Source organism: Agelaius tricolor, unplaced genomic scaffold (genome assembly GCF_023055355.1).
Source record: "Agelaius tricolor isolate 1412-34295 unplaced genomic scaffold, bAgeTri1.0.p SCAF_8, whole genome shotgun sequence".
NCBI lineage: Eukaryota > Metazoa > Chordata > Aves > Passeriformes > Icteridae > Agelaius > Agelaius tricolor.
In genome coordinates this window covers 6,850,413-6,868,015 of record NW_027269268.1, presented here as the reverse complement: position 1 = coordinate 6,868,015, position 17,603 = coordinate 6,850,413, and the positions used below count along the sequence as shown (strand labels likewise).

General features: G+C 40.4%; 1 protein-coding gene across 2 annotated transcripts in view; it reads right to left on the bottom strand.

Moving 5' to 3' along the window:
- Nucleotides 1–17,603, bottom strand: part of ZNF827 (zinc finger protein 827) — a 98,580-nt gene that overhangs the window by 61,800 nt on the left and 19,177 nt on the right. For both annotated transcript variants that reach the window (XR_011679895.1, XM_071431487.1), the window contains 2 exons: nt 10,879–11,889; nt 6,787–6,959 (listed from right to left, as the gene is read on the bottom strand). Coding sequence is in view for 1 of the 2 variants with exons in the window: in XM_071431487.1 (XP_071287588.1) it covers nt 6,787–6,959; nt 10,879–11,889 (1,184 nt within the window). In the remaining variant the exon portion in view is untranslated. The remainder of the gene's footprint in view (nt 1–6,786; nt 6,960–10,878; nt 11,890–17,603) is intronic.

Sequence of the window (17,603 nt, the reverse complement as noted above, 5' to 3'; positions counted from 1 at the left end):
CCTGCTCATACACAATGCTTCTTTCAAAATCCCATAAAACTGCTGTTTGACTTATGCCAGAACCACTTAAGGGCTTCTGGCTTCAGAGTTTATTTCCTTTAACCAGGGATGTTCTCCTTGACTGGGCAAAGGACTTGTATCCTCTTGATGCTAACCTGCAGCCTGCCCAGTCTCAAATGATATTTTGTGGTTCTGCAGTTTTCCAGTGTGTGCTTGCTATGACACTTGCAGTAATTTTCAACAGAATTACAGCGTCCTTACAAACTTTAGGCTTTGTTTGAGGACTTGGGTACAAGTTCTCTTGGTCAAAATTTTAAATTTTTGTTTCTCTCAGTTTCTTTTGCTGCCTCCTCATTCTCAGATTACAAGAAAGAAAAAAAGAGGCCATTCAGTTCATTTTCTCTATCAAGCATTGTTCTGATCACACCTCTCTCACCCTCCTGGCAGTCCCATTCTTTTCAGCTCCTTTCTTCAAAGGCAGTCCTTTCTTGCCATCCCATTAATAATTTTCACTACCAGCTTTTAAAATCCCTTCTATTTCTCATGTCTTTTCTAATGCAGTGACCAGAAGTGGCAGCATACCATATGCTAATAGTAACATTGTTACATTTTCAGTGTTATTTCTGTTTTATTCTCCAGACACTAAAATATCTAATGTGCTTTTTAACCACTGCTGTGCATGCCAAGAAAAGGTTTTCATTGAACTGTCTATAACAATATCCAGATATTTTTCCTGAGCAGTTACAGTTCATTATATCCAACAGGCAGGTGCATTATTAGACTCTGGTTTCCAAGGTACAGTACCTTCTATTTGTCAACAATAACTTCATTTGCCCCCTTGTTTATCAGGCAGCCAGCCTCCTTTTGTTCCCTTTCAAGCTTTGCCTTTTTTAATCTCAATTCATGCACATAAGGTTGCACCATCTATAATTCTCTTACCCACAGTCATCACTCTGTGTAGATCATATTTGCTAAAATATGCACAATTTCACTTTTAGTAATGGAACACCCCTCTGTTAGCCTTTTGTCATGCTTAAAATTGCTAATTCCTTTCTACCCTTTGTTTTACTGTCTCTTGGTGAATTTCTAATTTGCCATAGTACATCACATTGCTTAATTTATTTGGCAGCTTCTCTGTGAGAAGCTTTGCCAAAGGCTTTTTTTATAGACCAAATAAATTTCAACTGATTTTAAAGTCCATGATTTTCCTGACATGCTCAAACCATCTTAGTAGAGGAACACATTATTTTCTTTTACAGAAACCACATGTTCCTATTGCATCACATCACTTGTATCAATGTGCTGCTTTTTCTGTTACTTTTGTTGGTTTGTTTTGGTTTTTTGTTTTTTGGTTTTTTTTTGTGGACATTGTAACTTTCCTGGTATCATAAGCCACTTCTTAAGTCATCTTTTCATACTTATAAGCAACATCCCTGCTGATTTACCTGCCATAGAGATGTACCACAGTTACAAGTACATCTGATCCCACCCAACAGGGTAAAACAGGAGTAGGGGTGAGGAAAAGGGTGACACAGGCACATCCTGCAATTTTGTGATGTTGCTGAGGTTGATCTTTTCCCTTCCCCTTCCCTAAAGCCAGGTAATGCTTTGCACAGACTCTGCTTTCTGGTTATGAGACACAGGCATTCTCGTTTCTTTTGTGGGATTATTTTAAAAATTGAGTATGCTTTTCATTTTAACATCTAGCATGTGCCCTCTGCTTTTTCATTTCATGCTCTTTTCCAACAATTCCCTCATTTTTAAAATATTGCATTTTCAAAAGTTTAGTTCTGTGTTGCTAGTTTTGATCTGATCCTTCCCCTCAAGACAGATGTTATTCATATAGTATTTTCCTTTTTAAAGTATTTCCTTGCTTTACTTGAAAACAAGGGACGGGGGGGGGGGGGTGGGGGGTGGGGGAAAGGCCTCTCTGCAGTGCTGGACTGGATTAGGTATTAAAAAAATATATTTTTAAAAGATTTAAGGTCCTGTCTTATCCTTGTCTCATATGCAAAAAGAAAGATTAAAAGGGAAATACTTGAAGTCATTTGTGGTGCCTGTCTGAGACTCTGGGCACAGATTTTATGTGTTGAAAAGCTGTGCAAGTTTGCATTAGCTCCCCTCAGCTGCTGGGGAGGTCATGGAATCACAGGTGCCTCCCAGGGCTCTTCAAGTTTAACTTAAAAATAAATAAAACTCCCTCCTATAAGGCACATTCAACCTCCCTCTCCCAAGAGGTGAAGATGCTTTGAAAAGAACCAGTCCTATACTTCACCAAAATGGATTAGGAAAGCTTATACAGTTATCTGGCACTAGCTGAGGAAGAAAGAAGAAAAAGCAAATCAGCAAGGGGAACTGAATACCTGGCCCCATTCCTCAGGACCTTTCCTGATTCCTGCTGTGATATCATTAATAGGCTCCCTAACTGCAAGGCTGACTATGACCCTCTTCGTATCAGACAAGACCATCAATCTGGATCTCACTGAGATGGTTGCTCTTCACAAGCAGGAAAATCCTGTGGCTGAGCATCACATGACCTGCCTACCACTGCACTGAACCTTCCTGCTAAGCCTCATCTTCCCTTCCCTCATTTTCTATCAAATCCTCATATTTCACCACATGTTCACAATGCCAAACTTCTTTTCCACTGCTACAGCTGATAGCTCACCCATTCCTGCCTTATGCCTATATAGCAGCACAAAGAACATTTATAGATATTGTTTTTGGCCATATGCTCCTCTTCCTCACTCCCCCTTCCAAGTGCTCAGCTAATATCCTGTTGCTTTCTTGGAACATAGCTGTATGATCTCACAGCCTATCTGTCCACCAATTGCTGAGGAAGATATGTGCATGATCCAAAGGCACCAATTGGCCAAAGTCTGACTGATGCTTGTGGTATTGCTCTGAGGAAAATGTAATCCCCACCAGGAAAAGCAGAAAAGCCTGACAACATCTTGCTGAATTACACCACAACTTTCCATTGCTTTCTGCAGAAGAAGTACATAGGATACTGTCTCTGGAAGAAAACATATTCCAACTGAACATATATTTTGAAAAACAGAGAGAAGGACTCAAGAATAATACTTGCTGCCTCCTTGGACAAGACCTCTCTCAGTTACCCATTCATTTTGTCCAGCTTCATTTTCAGTTCAGTGCTCTCAGCATCCCTGGAAACCATGCTGTGATACCAGAATCAGCTCCCCCCAGATTACTGGGAACAAAAGCCCAAACTTGTGGTTATGCATGCACTACAATTCACCTCCAAAAAAAACCCTAATAAAATTCTGCACTACATCTATTTTTAGATTTTTATAAGGTGCCTGTCACTGTGGAGTCTAAACACAATATAACAATTATAGTTAACACTCTGTGCCTTAAAAGGCAGGCTACTCAGCCTCCTTGTTTGTTGTGTGTCTGTGTGGAAACTTTCCTTCTGTTTCCCTTCTTGCTCCTTTCACTTCCTCGCCTCCAGTTGTGAGCTGGCCCTGGCAAAGTGCCCTTAGTGGAAGAAAGTTTCATCCATGTGGTGGGTAGCATATGCAGATCTGAATATGGGTCAGGGCTGGAATGATCCTCTATTAAGTTTTTCTCCATAGCAGGGGACAGGACACCAAAAAAGCTGGCAATTTTGAGTTCTGGGTCAGTCACTTAGACATGTTACAACTATAATAAAATTACATATACATATATATATATATATATATATATACACACACATATATGTGTATATATATGTATATATGTATAAAATATATGTGTATATATTATACAGTATATAGTATATATATAAAATATATATATAAAAAAATATATAAAATATATACTTATGGGTCATTAGCCTAAAGACACAGTAAGGAAGGCCCATATGGATACACACAGACCACTCATGAAAATGAAATCTCCAAATAACCAGTTTCAGTGGAGAATGTCTACAAAACCTAGGAAAAAAATAAATAAGGTGGTTCAAGCTCATGGCTATGTTGTCTAGAAGGATGCAAAAGCAAAATAATCAGATTTTGAGGACTGCAGCTGAACAAAACACATTTTGCCTCTTATCCTTATCAATAGAGAAAAAAACCCCCATGAAAACCAAAGAGCAGCATAAACAAAGATTTTAAGGTGATTTACCTGCCCTTGGAAAAAAGCTTGGTTTGTTACAGCCAATGCTGGAATAAAAGTTGGCTTGTCATGAATGACAAACACCAGCCCAGTACCTTAGCTCTGAGTGGCCTTTGAAAAAATCTGTCTTCACCTGTAGGCACAGCTGACACATGGGGAGAAATGGGTGGAGAAGCAGAAGCAGCTCTACCTTCATGGGCTGCCTGCCAGAAAGCAGACAAGCCCAGGTAGCTCCCAAGGGATACTAAGACAATGAGAAACCAACACACCCAGCTGGCATAACCAGAACACTGCACCCCAAGTAGCTCCCAGCTGTACTGTACCATTTCTGGTGTGCATTCAGTCCATTTTGAATGCTGTTGGCTTATATATGTTCCAGTTAAAGGCAGCACTGTTTATAATGAGAAAAGAAATCTCATTTTAAAAAATTTTTAATCTTGTTATCAATTTATACTTCCACCAAAAGGAATTCCAATTATGTCTGACACTTTTGGACACAAGACTAACATGCCCCTTCCTCATCCACCTGCTTCAGTTTTGATGTGATAGAAAATAATTTTATTAATTACTTAGTCACTTAAGAGAAGTGTATGAAACTGTTTGAAACTAAGGTAAGATATTATCTCTCAGATTGTTGTGCTTGTGATTCTTTGCATCTGTCTGTAAGACCAAAAAACAAATGCAAAAACCTGGTTTTATAAGACAATTGCTATCACCTCAAATAAGGGCAGCTCTGGCAGCAAAGATGCCCAAGTCCATCATGACCTTTATGACTGGACTGCAGTCTCCAGGTGGAGGAGACTTCAGACCATGCCTCCACAGTGAGGCTGAAGGTGGCTGTAATGTCTTGCATTGAGTCAAACAGGCCTGACTCTGACCTCAGGGGTTTCTAACTGAGCATTACCCAGTCATAGTCACAGTATCACCAAATAATTAACACTCCATGCTACTTGATTGTACAAGGAAGTATGTTTTAAGCAGATGCAGGCTCAGTTAATGAAAGCATTAATGTTGGGAGGGGAGCAGAAAAAAGCACAAGGGCCTCAGGAAGCCATCACTTTGAGAACACACAGAGACAGTGAAAAAGTCTCTGATTTTGTCCAACATCCTACCTGTGACCACCTGCAGAAATCACCATGCCAAAAAGGAAGGGATAGATCCTCAACCTTTAAACAACATTTTTTGCCAGTAAGGCAGAAAAACGCAGAGAACAATTTTTTTCTGCAGGGAACAATAGGAATGTCCTTTACAAAGCAGGGGACAACAACAGGTCTTTGCCAGGGAGCAGTGAGCTTCTAGGTGATGCACACTTCTGTGCAGGTTGTCAGCAGCTGACAACAAACAAACAAATACCCCCACACTTTCTTTCCATGCTGTGTTCCCATCCTATCTGTTCATCCTCTGCTTAGGTTGGCCATCTGTGCCCTTTAGTCAACATGGAACAGCAAGTCCTAAAAGAGAGAACCATACGCACTGAGCTGACTTGATAAGGATTAGCATGGACACTGAGGATGCCTGGGAATAGTGCAATGATCTACAGTAGAAGTGTTAAGGAATGAGCCTTCAGACTATAGGGGGGTGATTTAAGACCTAGCAACAACTTAAACCATAGCGAGATCTGATGTTGTGACAAGAGGAATCAGAATAATTTACACAGAAGGGAACAGCTTCTTGAGTGTAAGCAAGGCCATACTCTTGTCCAGTAAGCTCAGATTCTGCAATAGCATATTTGAAACCTGAACAGGCATTTCTGTTCCCCCTCACACCAGTCTGATCCCCTGTTACACACGTTCATCTAAAACAGACAAAATTGTAATTATAATAAAATATTTCACTATTATTATAAAACTCAACTGCATTAACAAGAAAAATGTTTTCACTTCAGCTTATCAATCAAAGTGCTAAGAGGACAGGTTCCATTTTAACTTCCTCAAGAATATTCTACAGCTTGCAACACTCAGCACTTTGTGTTGCACCCATGTAGTACTTCAGCTAAGCAGACAATCAGTTTCTTCTTTTTTTCATATTTTTCTGTATCAACACAGATGTTGCTTCCTTCAGAAGGTCATTTTCAGCTTAAGCCCAAAACTCAGGCTGAGTTAAAAACACACTTTAAACTTGAAAACAAAATATTACAGTATGATCTGTCATTCATTTTGATTTGGATGATTCACTCCTGAAATGCCCACAGCTAAAAGCTACAGCAAGAAAAAAGTTAAAACTGCAGGCCTGCCTGTAGCAAGTGATGGAGAGATCCCTGCTAGAGCCGGCCAAGTTGGTTTGCCCACTTACAGTGGGCATGCAGGGTTATTATCATGCACTGGCATCCTGGCAGTAGCACTGATAGGATTGTGTGGTGTCACATCCCAACCAGCATCCCTGCTTCTGGTGCTTCCAGCTCTGGAACTGAATCAGTCACACACAGCTTGTGCTGTACCAAATTGACATAAGCCAAAGCAGTTTCCACATTGCTTAAAATGGAAAGGCAAGCAATGCAATGAAGGTTATTTCTTTCTTTTTATGGCCTCTTTACTTAAGTACAGGCATCATTTGTAGTACAAATAGGGAAATTTTGTTCTTGCAAATGCAAATGAAATAGCTTTGTTGTACTATCAGTTTTTGACTAATGATTTGGGTATTTTGATTGTCAGTAAAGGTTTTCCTTACCTTCATGTGTGATTTGAGATTGTCCTTGCGTGCACAGCGGAAAGGACAGAGTGGGCACTGGTGGCTCTTCAAACCTGTGTGAATCACCATGTGCCGTTTCCAGTAACTCTTCCTCTTGATAACCAAACCACAGATGGGACACTGGAAAGGTTTTCCCCCTTCTTCTTCTGAGGCTTAGCAGGAAGAAAAAGAGAGGATCCTTTACAGCCACTTGCCAAATACTTTCCCCTTGTAAACATACTCAAGATGTATTTCTCAATGATTTCTCAAGTTTCATCTGTAGAGACATTGGTTAAACAACAACAGGTACTAGAAGCTTCCATTCCCCCCTGCATATACCTTTTCCCCTGGATCTAGTTATTATCCCTCTGAGAAAGGTCACCATAATTTATAAAGGTTAATGCTCCAAACTTCCTTTCACTAATCAGTAGAGGATGCTCCTCTCTCTCACCTGGGTCCTAATGTTCCTTATAATTGAACTGCACCAAGATGAATGCCTCTCATAATCATCACTTTTCAGCTTCATTTCCTATCAAAGGCTGGTTGTAGCAGAGTATGGGCAATATGCATAACTGTTAAAAAAATGATCCATTTCTACATGTGATGGTTAGCCAGCAGGGAAGCAGGATATAAAGCATGGAAGAACCCACAACTTAACTGAAAAGCATGCTGGTATTGCATGGCTGATATATTTAACACTAGAACTGAAAGACTTTGGAAGTCCTGCTGCTGAAATTGTTCAGTTATGGCTCAAGCAGATACTGCTGCAGTACCAGCCATCAAAGGTCATAGGTTTCCTTCTGCTCCTCTAATTGCCAGGGCTTTAAATCTACTGCCTTCCTAAATGTCTGCACTTTGCTTTACTGCTCAATTCACCTAAAAAAAGGATTTGGTGGCTTTGATCAGGAAAATATGGTTAGACTTCCAAGTGCAGAGCCATCACAAGGTTGAAGGAGAGAGGAGAAACTCCTTGCTGCTGACTTTGCACAACTAACCCTCCATCCATCCATCCTCTCACTACAATTTCCTCTCATTACTATAAAGGAAGGCCTACTATTACAGTGGAGCTGGATGTCCTTTTCCTCACTGTAAAAGACAAGACTGTTTTCAAATATCCAGAGCTCAGCAATGTGCATCTTGCTATTCAAAAATTCTTTCAGACTATTTAATCTCATTGCTATTACTGATAAGAATCTAGCAAACATCAAATTCCCTTGATGAGGAACTAAGTGATAAAAACCTCCAGAAAGATCTGTCTTGTCCCAAAATACAATTCTTGCAAGTAAGTAGGAAACAAACCCACTGTAATTCAACTGATTAGGCAGTCATTATGTAAGTACAGAAAGGGACACAATGTCAAAGCATGTACTATTGCAAGTTCAGAAATTCTCCTTGTAAAATATTCTATCACACTTAAAATATCAAATTGTTCCCCTCTCTGCCTCTCTAAAGAGTAGGCCAAAACCAATGTCATTACTGCTTATGTTTGTTTTAAAATATCTTTACTTTTTTCTTCACAAAAGGCAGGAGAGAGATAAACCACAGAAAAAATACATGGGTGGCTTTTTTACCTATCATGTCTTTTCCTTCTATCACATCTTTTCTTCAGCCTCTGGTTATCACCCAGAAGAGAAATGTGTAACAAGATATTCCCTGGTTTTGACCCCCTTAAAATAAATCTGCAATCAAGATGAATCAAGGGTGATCTAGCACATTAAAAAAATATGCAAACAAGTGGGATGAATGCATGTGACCTCACCAATAACAGTAACAATTAGTGTTACTCAGGAATTGTGCCAGTATGCTCCAGAGCTGAACCAGGTTAGCTCTGTACTACATGAAGCTCAGACTAAAAAGAAAATCAGGAGTTTCAGCTTTCCTTCATTTATACTGATATCTATCTTATATCACAATAGTTCTCCAGTGAGGAGAGAGTAAGCCAATGCTTCCCAAAGAAGTTTTGGGAACAAAATTCCAAGCATCACAGACATTAAGTTACACCAAATAAGTTTTCAGACAGTAAAAGAAAGGTCTGTCACCCACACTCTTTCAAAACAATGAGAACTTAACAGATATTTCAGGCTTCCTTTCCAACTTCATCCCAAATGTGAAAGCAGTTTATAAAACTGGCAGTAGTAACAGATTGATAGAAAAGTTAATCTCCTCTGTACCAATTTACTGTAATAAACAGGCAGGTCATGATTAGGTTGGCCAAACCTGACATGCCATTTCAGAGGCAACTACACTCTGACAAGCCATGGCTCCAGCTTCTTGCCTGAAATAATTCTGAGCAAATAGCTCAACGTGGTGGACAAAAGAGCAGCAGGCATGCTCTTGTTATTAACTTACTCCTCTTTAAATAGCCTCCATCCTTGCTGCTCCTTACTTACATCTAATTAATCTCACTGAGTATTGATCTCATAACCAAAGCTACACATTGCTGGTGGGGAAGTGAATCAGATTCGTAACAGCAAAGCAAACCCATCAGTGTAAAAGTTCAATGTGTGAGTGTGGGGGAAAAGACCTCTCAAGCTATACTTGAGATACTTCTCTCTGGGAACAAGACAAAAAGGGAAAAGATACTTCTCTCTGGGAACAAGACAAAAAAAGTCTGAAGGAACAACCAGACAGACACAACAAGATAAAGCATTATATAATTATATACTTTTTTCCCCCCAATATTTTAGTGCCATAAAGTACTCTGAGCAAAAGCAATCAGGAATATGTAACATTTATTTTCATGGCAAATGTACACATTCATCTTTTAGCTTATGTTACTCCAAGAAGGACTTAATCTAAACTAATGAAAAACTTAGGCCAGGCCCATGCCAAGAATAGTTTGCCACTTTAATTGCCTTGGCAAAACACAGCACTTAAGCATTTATAGAACACATGTATAACACAGAGCAAAAACTGGTACTGGCTGTTACTCATTGCATCCCTCTTCCTCCTCTCCCAAGGGAGGGATGAGCACTGCTGTCCATCCAATAGCTTCTAAGCTAAGAGTGTTGACCAGGAGCTGCACAGGGACTGACTGGGCCTCAGGATACCCCTAAACAAAGAGGTTAGGGCAGAAAACCAGCAGGGCAATTACACAGCATGCATGTCAGGCTTCATGTCTGTACACTGGCTTGCTACAGCTGTGCAGCTAGTACTCCTGATAAAACTCAGCCTGATAAAGCTGGAATATGCTAAACATCTTTGTGCATCTCATGAAGATATCTGCCATGCTTCCTTTTCCTCTGCAGCAGAACACTGACCACACCTGAAGCCATATGTTCTACCAGAAATTTGAATCAGTGATGTGAACTTTTTATAGAAAGAGATTAAAGAAATTATTTTTCCTTATTTTGAAGATGGATCATTTAAATTCCCCTGCATGGTTTGCCAGCTCTTTAAAGCTTTTGTTACCCAGTTTCTTCTTCCCTATAACCCTGATTCCTTGACTGTCAACTGGAACTGATGGAGGAAAGTCAGATGTGTAAAATGCTTCTTGTTGAGCAAATTAGAGAAACGCAGTTTAGTTGGATTTTTTTTTTTTTTTTTTTTTTTTTTTTTTTTTTTTTTTTTGTTAACAACAAAGGATTGTAAAAAAATTTTAATGAAAAGTGGCAACACAATAATATACTCTGGTAAATTAGGACAGGATAGTAAGCGATTACACAAAAGTCCATTTGTGACAAAGACAGCAGGAGGGAGAATTCTCCCTTGTCCAATATTTCAAAAGCACTAGTTTTGTACATGCTCACTGATACTGTGAGCTCCCTCACAGGGATTCTTTGATCTTCTCCATTAAATATTTTTGTGGACACATTCTAAACTTGGTAAGAGAGGAAAATACTATTGTATGGAATAAAAGGGGAAAAAAATGTACCAAACTGTACACTCACACCTTTAAAATAGGGAAGCATTTGTGACAGCTTGGTCTCAAAGTGGCACTTCAAAAAGCTTTTCTATTGTTCACCTAAAGTATCTATTTCTTATTTTCATAAGACATGGAATCAAACCAAATCTAGACCCACCGAAGAGATGTTATATAAGCCTATAGCAAAACAAATACATTCTATTTAGTGGTTCAAATTGTATCCATACCTGTACTGGTGGGTTTGGATGCTCTTCCCTTCGGGACTGGTAGTAACAGTAATTCCAAAGACTGCGGTGGAGTTGCTTTCTCTTGTTTCATCTCTGAAAGCTGCAGAGGATCCTCAGGAACCAGTGATTTCTTCTTCTCAGCCAGGAGGGTGCCTGCAGCCCTTGCAGCAACCTCCTTGAGAAGGGCAGCTGAAGAGGTCATGGAAGCCAGGGAAAGGAAAGAGCTGGCTGGAGGCGGGTGCTCCTGCCCAGGAGCCATGCTTCTCTCGCTCACTTTCTTAGATAAAGCTGCTAACGTGGAGCTGGCTGACTGAGAGCTAAAGGGTGAGGAAAAGGATTCGAATCGTATCGTGTCCTCAGTCCTGGAAAAAGATTTGTCCTGCAGAACGGCATTGGCTGCGGCTTTCAGCTTCAGGATAGCTGAATCAGGGGACAAACCACAGGTGGTGGTTGAGTTTGGCAACCACTTACCTTGATTCCATATAAAGTGACCGCCTGCATTGTATTGGTCACTTTGTTCCTGTTTCTCAGCAAGCTTTCTGGCAAGCACACTTAGCTGCTGGGCATGGTGAGCAGGTGGAGAGAAAGAGATGTTTGAGCCAAGATTTGCGGGGGACTCAACTCTGCCATTGACTGTAACAGCAGCATCCAGCTTGAGGGAGCCAGCCTCCAGAAGCCGCCTCAGGTTACTGCTCAGTGGCTTGTTTGGACCAGGAGGTTCCTCTTCACCCAGAGAGGACACATCTGGAGAAAGGTGCTCCTTGCTCTGCAGCGTGTCTCTTAGCGCCTCATTTTCAATGGACCCCAGCTCCGCTGCGTTGCTGCTCGGCGTTGCACTTCCCAAAGAGGTGTCGGGGGAGGTTGACTGCTCTTGAATTCTGTCCTCAAGAGACAACTTAAAGTTCTCCTGGACTTCTCCATATGATGCTTCCGAAGGAGTTTCTGAAGAATTCCCAAACCAGCGTTCTTCTTCACTGAGCTCACCTTCCGCTTCTTCCTGTCTGGTACCATCTGTGTGGAACCATGAACAACAGCATTATTCCCAAATCTGTGTAAAGCAGTTTCTTAGCATGAAGCATGCCTGACCTCTGCATGACCCTCCTGAATAGTCCTCTAGCACAGCCCCCTAAAATGCACAGGCTTGGAATCAGCCTGGATTCAATGACCAGAAAAAAGACCTTTTCAAAATGAATAAATCTTTCTTAGAAGACATAATGATGACAAACCTGTCATCTTTCAGTCTGCATAACTAAAGTGGCTAAAACTGCAACAATACATATAAACATAATATATATTAGTATATTGCAAACAATTCTTTATTGGCATAGTCTGTACATCCTACCAAATACTATGAACTCTCTGGTATAAGGCAGGGATTCAAGAGATCAGAAATTACTGGATACTTCTGTATTTGTACAGCCAGCACAGGTGTGCCTTCAAAGGCAGATCAGGTGTATAGCTACTTGAATCTCAGACCAATCCTGCAGTGACCCCTATCTAAAATAAAATAAAATAAAATAAATTAGTACTAATAATTCACAATTCATTCCTGAATAGCTGCAATGACTAATACACAAATCAGGCTAAACCTCTCATCTCTCCAACTACTTGGGAAAGAAGTATCATACACACAGTGTTGTCATATACAGACTCTAGCTACTCTTATTTATTTGTCACTGTTTAATAAAGTTTTAAAGATCATCCTAAACTGAACTTAGTTTAGCTGAAAAGGGAAAAAAAAGGAAAAGTGTTGGTTCCACTGCAGTTAAGTTACATTTTCTCCTTTCTGGTAACTGCAAAACACCTGAGTCTCTCCTGAGACCTGGCAGTGTTTAAAGCACTGTGACCCTGGATTGCTCCTCTTCCTGACAGGTATTCAAAGTCATACAGATGTGACCGAGACTTTTTTTTTTGGCAGATCTTCCTGCCCAATCAGAACACAGTAAAGAACAACAGCAATGCTAGAATTAAGTTCATATTATCTCCTCTTGCCAGATATATCCCACATTTCTTGCTTTTAGACAAAATGTCCCAAGCTGCAGAAGCATCTTTGTAATCACACTACAGCAAGACAAAAGTATTTAATACAACCCTCCACTGACATTCTGGAAATAAGCCTGCATGATATGCATTGTGTCTATGATCATGTATTATTCCCAGATTCCCAATTTAATTCCAGCAAATTACAAAACTTGGAGAGAAGTTAATGAATAAAACTTAGATTTCTATTATTGCTTTGATCCAAAGAATTTAAGGAGGAAAACCTCAGACAAATGTATCATGAGTATAGAGACACAAATGCACACTCTGAAAGCAAAGTCTTTGGAGTTTTTTATGTTATATAGAATATGAGGCACAGTCTCTCACAAAAAGTTTGTTTTATTCAAAACCCTTTGGAAAAATGTCACCAATATTTTAGAAGTTGGCAATAAACTCAGTTACCTTAGGTTTGTACTTCAAGCAGAAGAGGGTTATAGCATATTCCCTTTTCAAAACAAGCAAAAGCCAAACAAACATCCAAGTTCTTAGCTAGAATTACTTTGGTATTGTCAAAGTTAACAACACAGGCTCAGCAGTAACGCGCATAAAGGCCAAGTACCATGCACATTCAAATAAAGGAGAGAGATGCTAATCAGTTGAACCAGCACTTATGTAGGTTGAAGGAGAACTGAACGTATTCCCTCTTCACCCCATGAACATTAAAAAAGTAACTTGAGCATGTCTGTACAGCTGGGTGCACTCACATGAGAGATCCATTCACTCATCCCAGGTGCAAACAAGTTTGGAAGCCAAAAAAGCATCTTACTGGCACTTTGTCTGAACTCATACACCAAGTGCAGGGCACATCCTCTGGGACACAGCCTGGAGCTCACCCCACTACACAGCTCTGGAGCCAGAGCCAGCCTGCTCCCTACCACTCATCTGTCTGGTGAAACAATCTCTCCTCACCCCTCCTCACCCCACTCTCTCTGGCTCTGTACTTCCCATCCATTCATAGCAAAGGAGAATTGCATTTCCCTTCACCCAGAAAGCCACTCAAACATTACAGTCTGAGGCACATTTAAGTGTAAATGAATCTAAGAAGAAGTGGGCTTTTGTTTTAGAGAAATCTACAGCTTACTAAACCCCCAAACTTCTCTGTTCCTTGCCGTGTACCTCAATTTCTTTTTCCAGACATGCACATTCCCCATTGGTCTTGCCTACACAAAAGGGCAGCCACCACCATGTTATTGACAGGGAGCAGCAGGAGAGCAGGATTCTTCATTTAAAGGCTTGCTCCCAAGCTCAGGATTTCCCTCCTCTTTAGGTGACACACTGAGAGCTCCCTCTCCTGTTGCTAATCTACCTGTGACCACTCAAGGCCTCTCAAAGCTCCGTGCAGTTTCTATAATAAAGGGCAAATTTTCTCTCCGGTCTCACTATCCCAAAAGCCAGCAGGACACTTTTTTTTTCCACCAGTGCAGTTTCTTTCTGTAGCCAGAAATCAGACCTCTAACTGCTGACACTGTTCTAATTTTCCTCTTCTCAGTAATTCCCAGTTGCTGCAGCATCAAGCTCACTGTATTTGAAGGCTGTAAGGTTAATGCTGAAAAAGCCAGCATCAGTGTCTTATCACGAGCTCAGTCAAGCCTCCCTTTAAACACCAGTGAATTGGTTTAGGAACAGAACAGTGAAGCCTGGCAATTTCATTGCTAAGCAAAGTTGCCTTTCAAGGCCTTCAGGGCAGAATTTTAATTCACATTAACTTGTGAGCCTGTGAGTTTGAACAAGCTTGAGCACTCCAGGAGAAATCAACCCAATGACTTCTTTATGATTTCAAATTATATAAAAGCTTCCCTCAGAACCCAGGGGGTTCATGGGTCACCCAGATCAGGTTTTTCTGAAGCAGGACCCAACCTCCACATGTCTGTCAAGAAATTTCAGCTGTATTTCACATCTGTGGCAGAAATCTGCATGACGTGTTTTTCCTTTCTCTCACAACACAGTTATGGAGCTGTTCTCATCATGATTCAAGAGTCAAGACCTGTCATTACTGCTTCTTCCTGATTTCCAGAGCAATTCTGAAACTGCTTCCCAAGCCCTTTGCCACTGGCAGAGGCCAGTTGGGAATTACAGACAGCCTGCATGTTTCAGGACTATCACATTGCACACCACCCAGGAGCCTCAAAAAAATATTTTCCACTCTTGTCAGCAATGACAAAAGGCACCAAAGTACTGCTGGGTGACTGCTGCCACTGCTTAGCCCATGTATCCATCTCTGGCAAAGCCACAAATTTGTGCAGAAAGCACTGTTTGAAGAAGTGCCAGTTCCCTTGCTCGCCAACTCATCTGCTTGCTTTCAAATACAGAGAAGTTCATTTTCCTCTTCAAGAGATCAGTTTGACAGACAAATCTTATTGATCCCAAAGTGTGTTATTTCACTTTGTGACCATCTGCCCTTTTATTTAGAGTGCTGATTAGAATCTGACCCTGGTACCAATAGAAATGTAAATATTAACTTGCTCAAACTACTTATATCTGAAAACTGAAAAAGACAAACATGTTTGTTGATTTATACACTGAGTCACTCAGTTCAAATGCTGGAAACTTTAACTGTACCCACTGCAATGTACACATGCCATTCCAGAAAGTGGCAAGTGTGAGATGATCCACAGCTTTGCTTTGTAGGACTTGGAGGGGAGAAATATCAATGTAGTGAGTTGAATCTCCAGGAAAGGGAAGAGTCTCAAAGTTGTGTTACTGAGCAACAGACATGGGCAGCAAAAACACGATGGAAAAAACACCATTTGAAACACTAGAAATTATCTGAGAAGAGGCTACAGCTAAGGAACTCACCCCAGAGAATGATTTTTCATGCTAAGCGGGACAAAATTCTACTTTAATCATTCACTGAAATTAGTAAATTACAGAACTTCAATATAGAAATCCATATGCTGCGCAGTGATAGGAAACATACGGAAATTGTAATGATGGGATTACAGAATGAAAATAAAAGCAAATGCAAAAGTAGGTAGAAGTAAAATAATTTCAAATAAATGCATACAGGAAAATTGCTCATGAGATAAATTAATCAAAATTGCCCATTTTTCAGCACTTTCATTTAAAGGAAGAACCGGGAACCTACAGAACCAAGATTTAAAGATATAGGAGAGCCAAACCTCATCTTTATTATCTTGATATCAATTACCCTGATTTGCATAGGGATTTCAGATATGATCATTCAAGTTTGCATCAATCTAATAAAGTTACAATTACATTTGCTGTCCATTTGACACCCAGATCATCTTCCTAATTTGCTGCCCCAACAACTCTATCATTTCATCTCTAGCACCTACCATAAACCATCCTTTAGATTATTTTACACTGAACCCTGTAGGCCTACTGAAAGAGCTGGGATTAAGTGATAGCTTTACACCAGGGAACTGAGGAGCTCTGCAAAGATACCTAAAGAATTTAAAAGAACGCATTAAACTTAAATGAAGCAGGAAGCCATCCAAGAGGAGTGCTGCAGAAACACTGACTGGCTCGGTTGAGCAATCAGTTTAAGACCAAGTAAATAGGCAGATGCATCAAAAATAAGGCAGAGACAATACCTGAGCAAGCCAGGATTTAGCCTTGGGTGACTTTTACCAGTGACAGCAAGAAAAGTGGAATGAGCGAAGAGGAGAGACAGCTGACAACTAAGAAGGCAAAGATAACTGTAAAGGATTTAACCAGTCATGGACAAGTAGTGAACTGGAATGCTCATATCTGGCCTCCAGGAAGGGGTCTCTCATTCTAGTCCTTCCTGATTTTTTTCTTAGAACACTCAAAGGAGGACTAGGGAATCAGGCCACAGGCCAGAATTTGCTGTCCTGGCAGTCCAGTTCAGGATACCCTCTCCTGCTGTAACCCAGGTTCCATCATGACTTGTCATCACCATCATATCCAAACAAGACATGTTTGCCCATCACGTGGTGGCTGTTAATTCAAGATGAGTACAAGCTCTTCTTGTCCCCATCTTACCTCTGCAGACAGATAATATAGAGGAGAAAAGATTGAAGGAGCTAAAGATCAAATACAATGGATACCTTTAAGCGAACTAGGTAAACTGTGTAAGTGCCTCACTTTAGCAAGGGTAAAAAATAATTGCAAGAGACCACTTGCTAACATTACATCACTTTCTAATTCCCATTTTCTCTGAGTGTCAGCTTCACATAAGCCCTTGCTTATTTCACAGTCAGGTAGTACAGAAATCAGAAGGCACAAACCTAAAAATGAGAGTCATATCTGGAAAGTCTATTCTGTGGTATCCTACATAAATTACTCAGTCTAGCTGCCTGCCTACAAACTACTCTTTCGGCATTCAGGCTGATTTTTAAGTATTTCAAATTAAATTAAAAAAAAAAAGGGTGAATGTAATATCTTTGGGCTGAACAACTTTTATGGGTTCCCACACTCACCAAACCATGCAGATGTGTGTGCTGTAAAACTACCTCCAAGAAGTGGGGCACACTGTGCACTCACACCCCACAGTTTCCACCTCTAAAAAGCAATTACAGCCACATCTGATGAGGCTGTATATCCAGAGCAGCAGCTATGTTGATTTTCCCATAGGGACGCTTGCTAGAAAATCATGATTTTAATAAAAACACAAAGGCCTGCCTTAACTCCTTTTAATATATCTACAGCAGCAACTAAGACTTAAAAGTCACAGTTGCATAAATAGTCATGTGCTGGAGTGG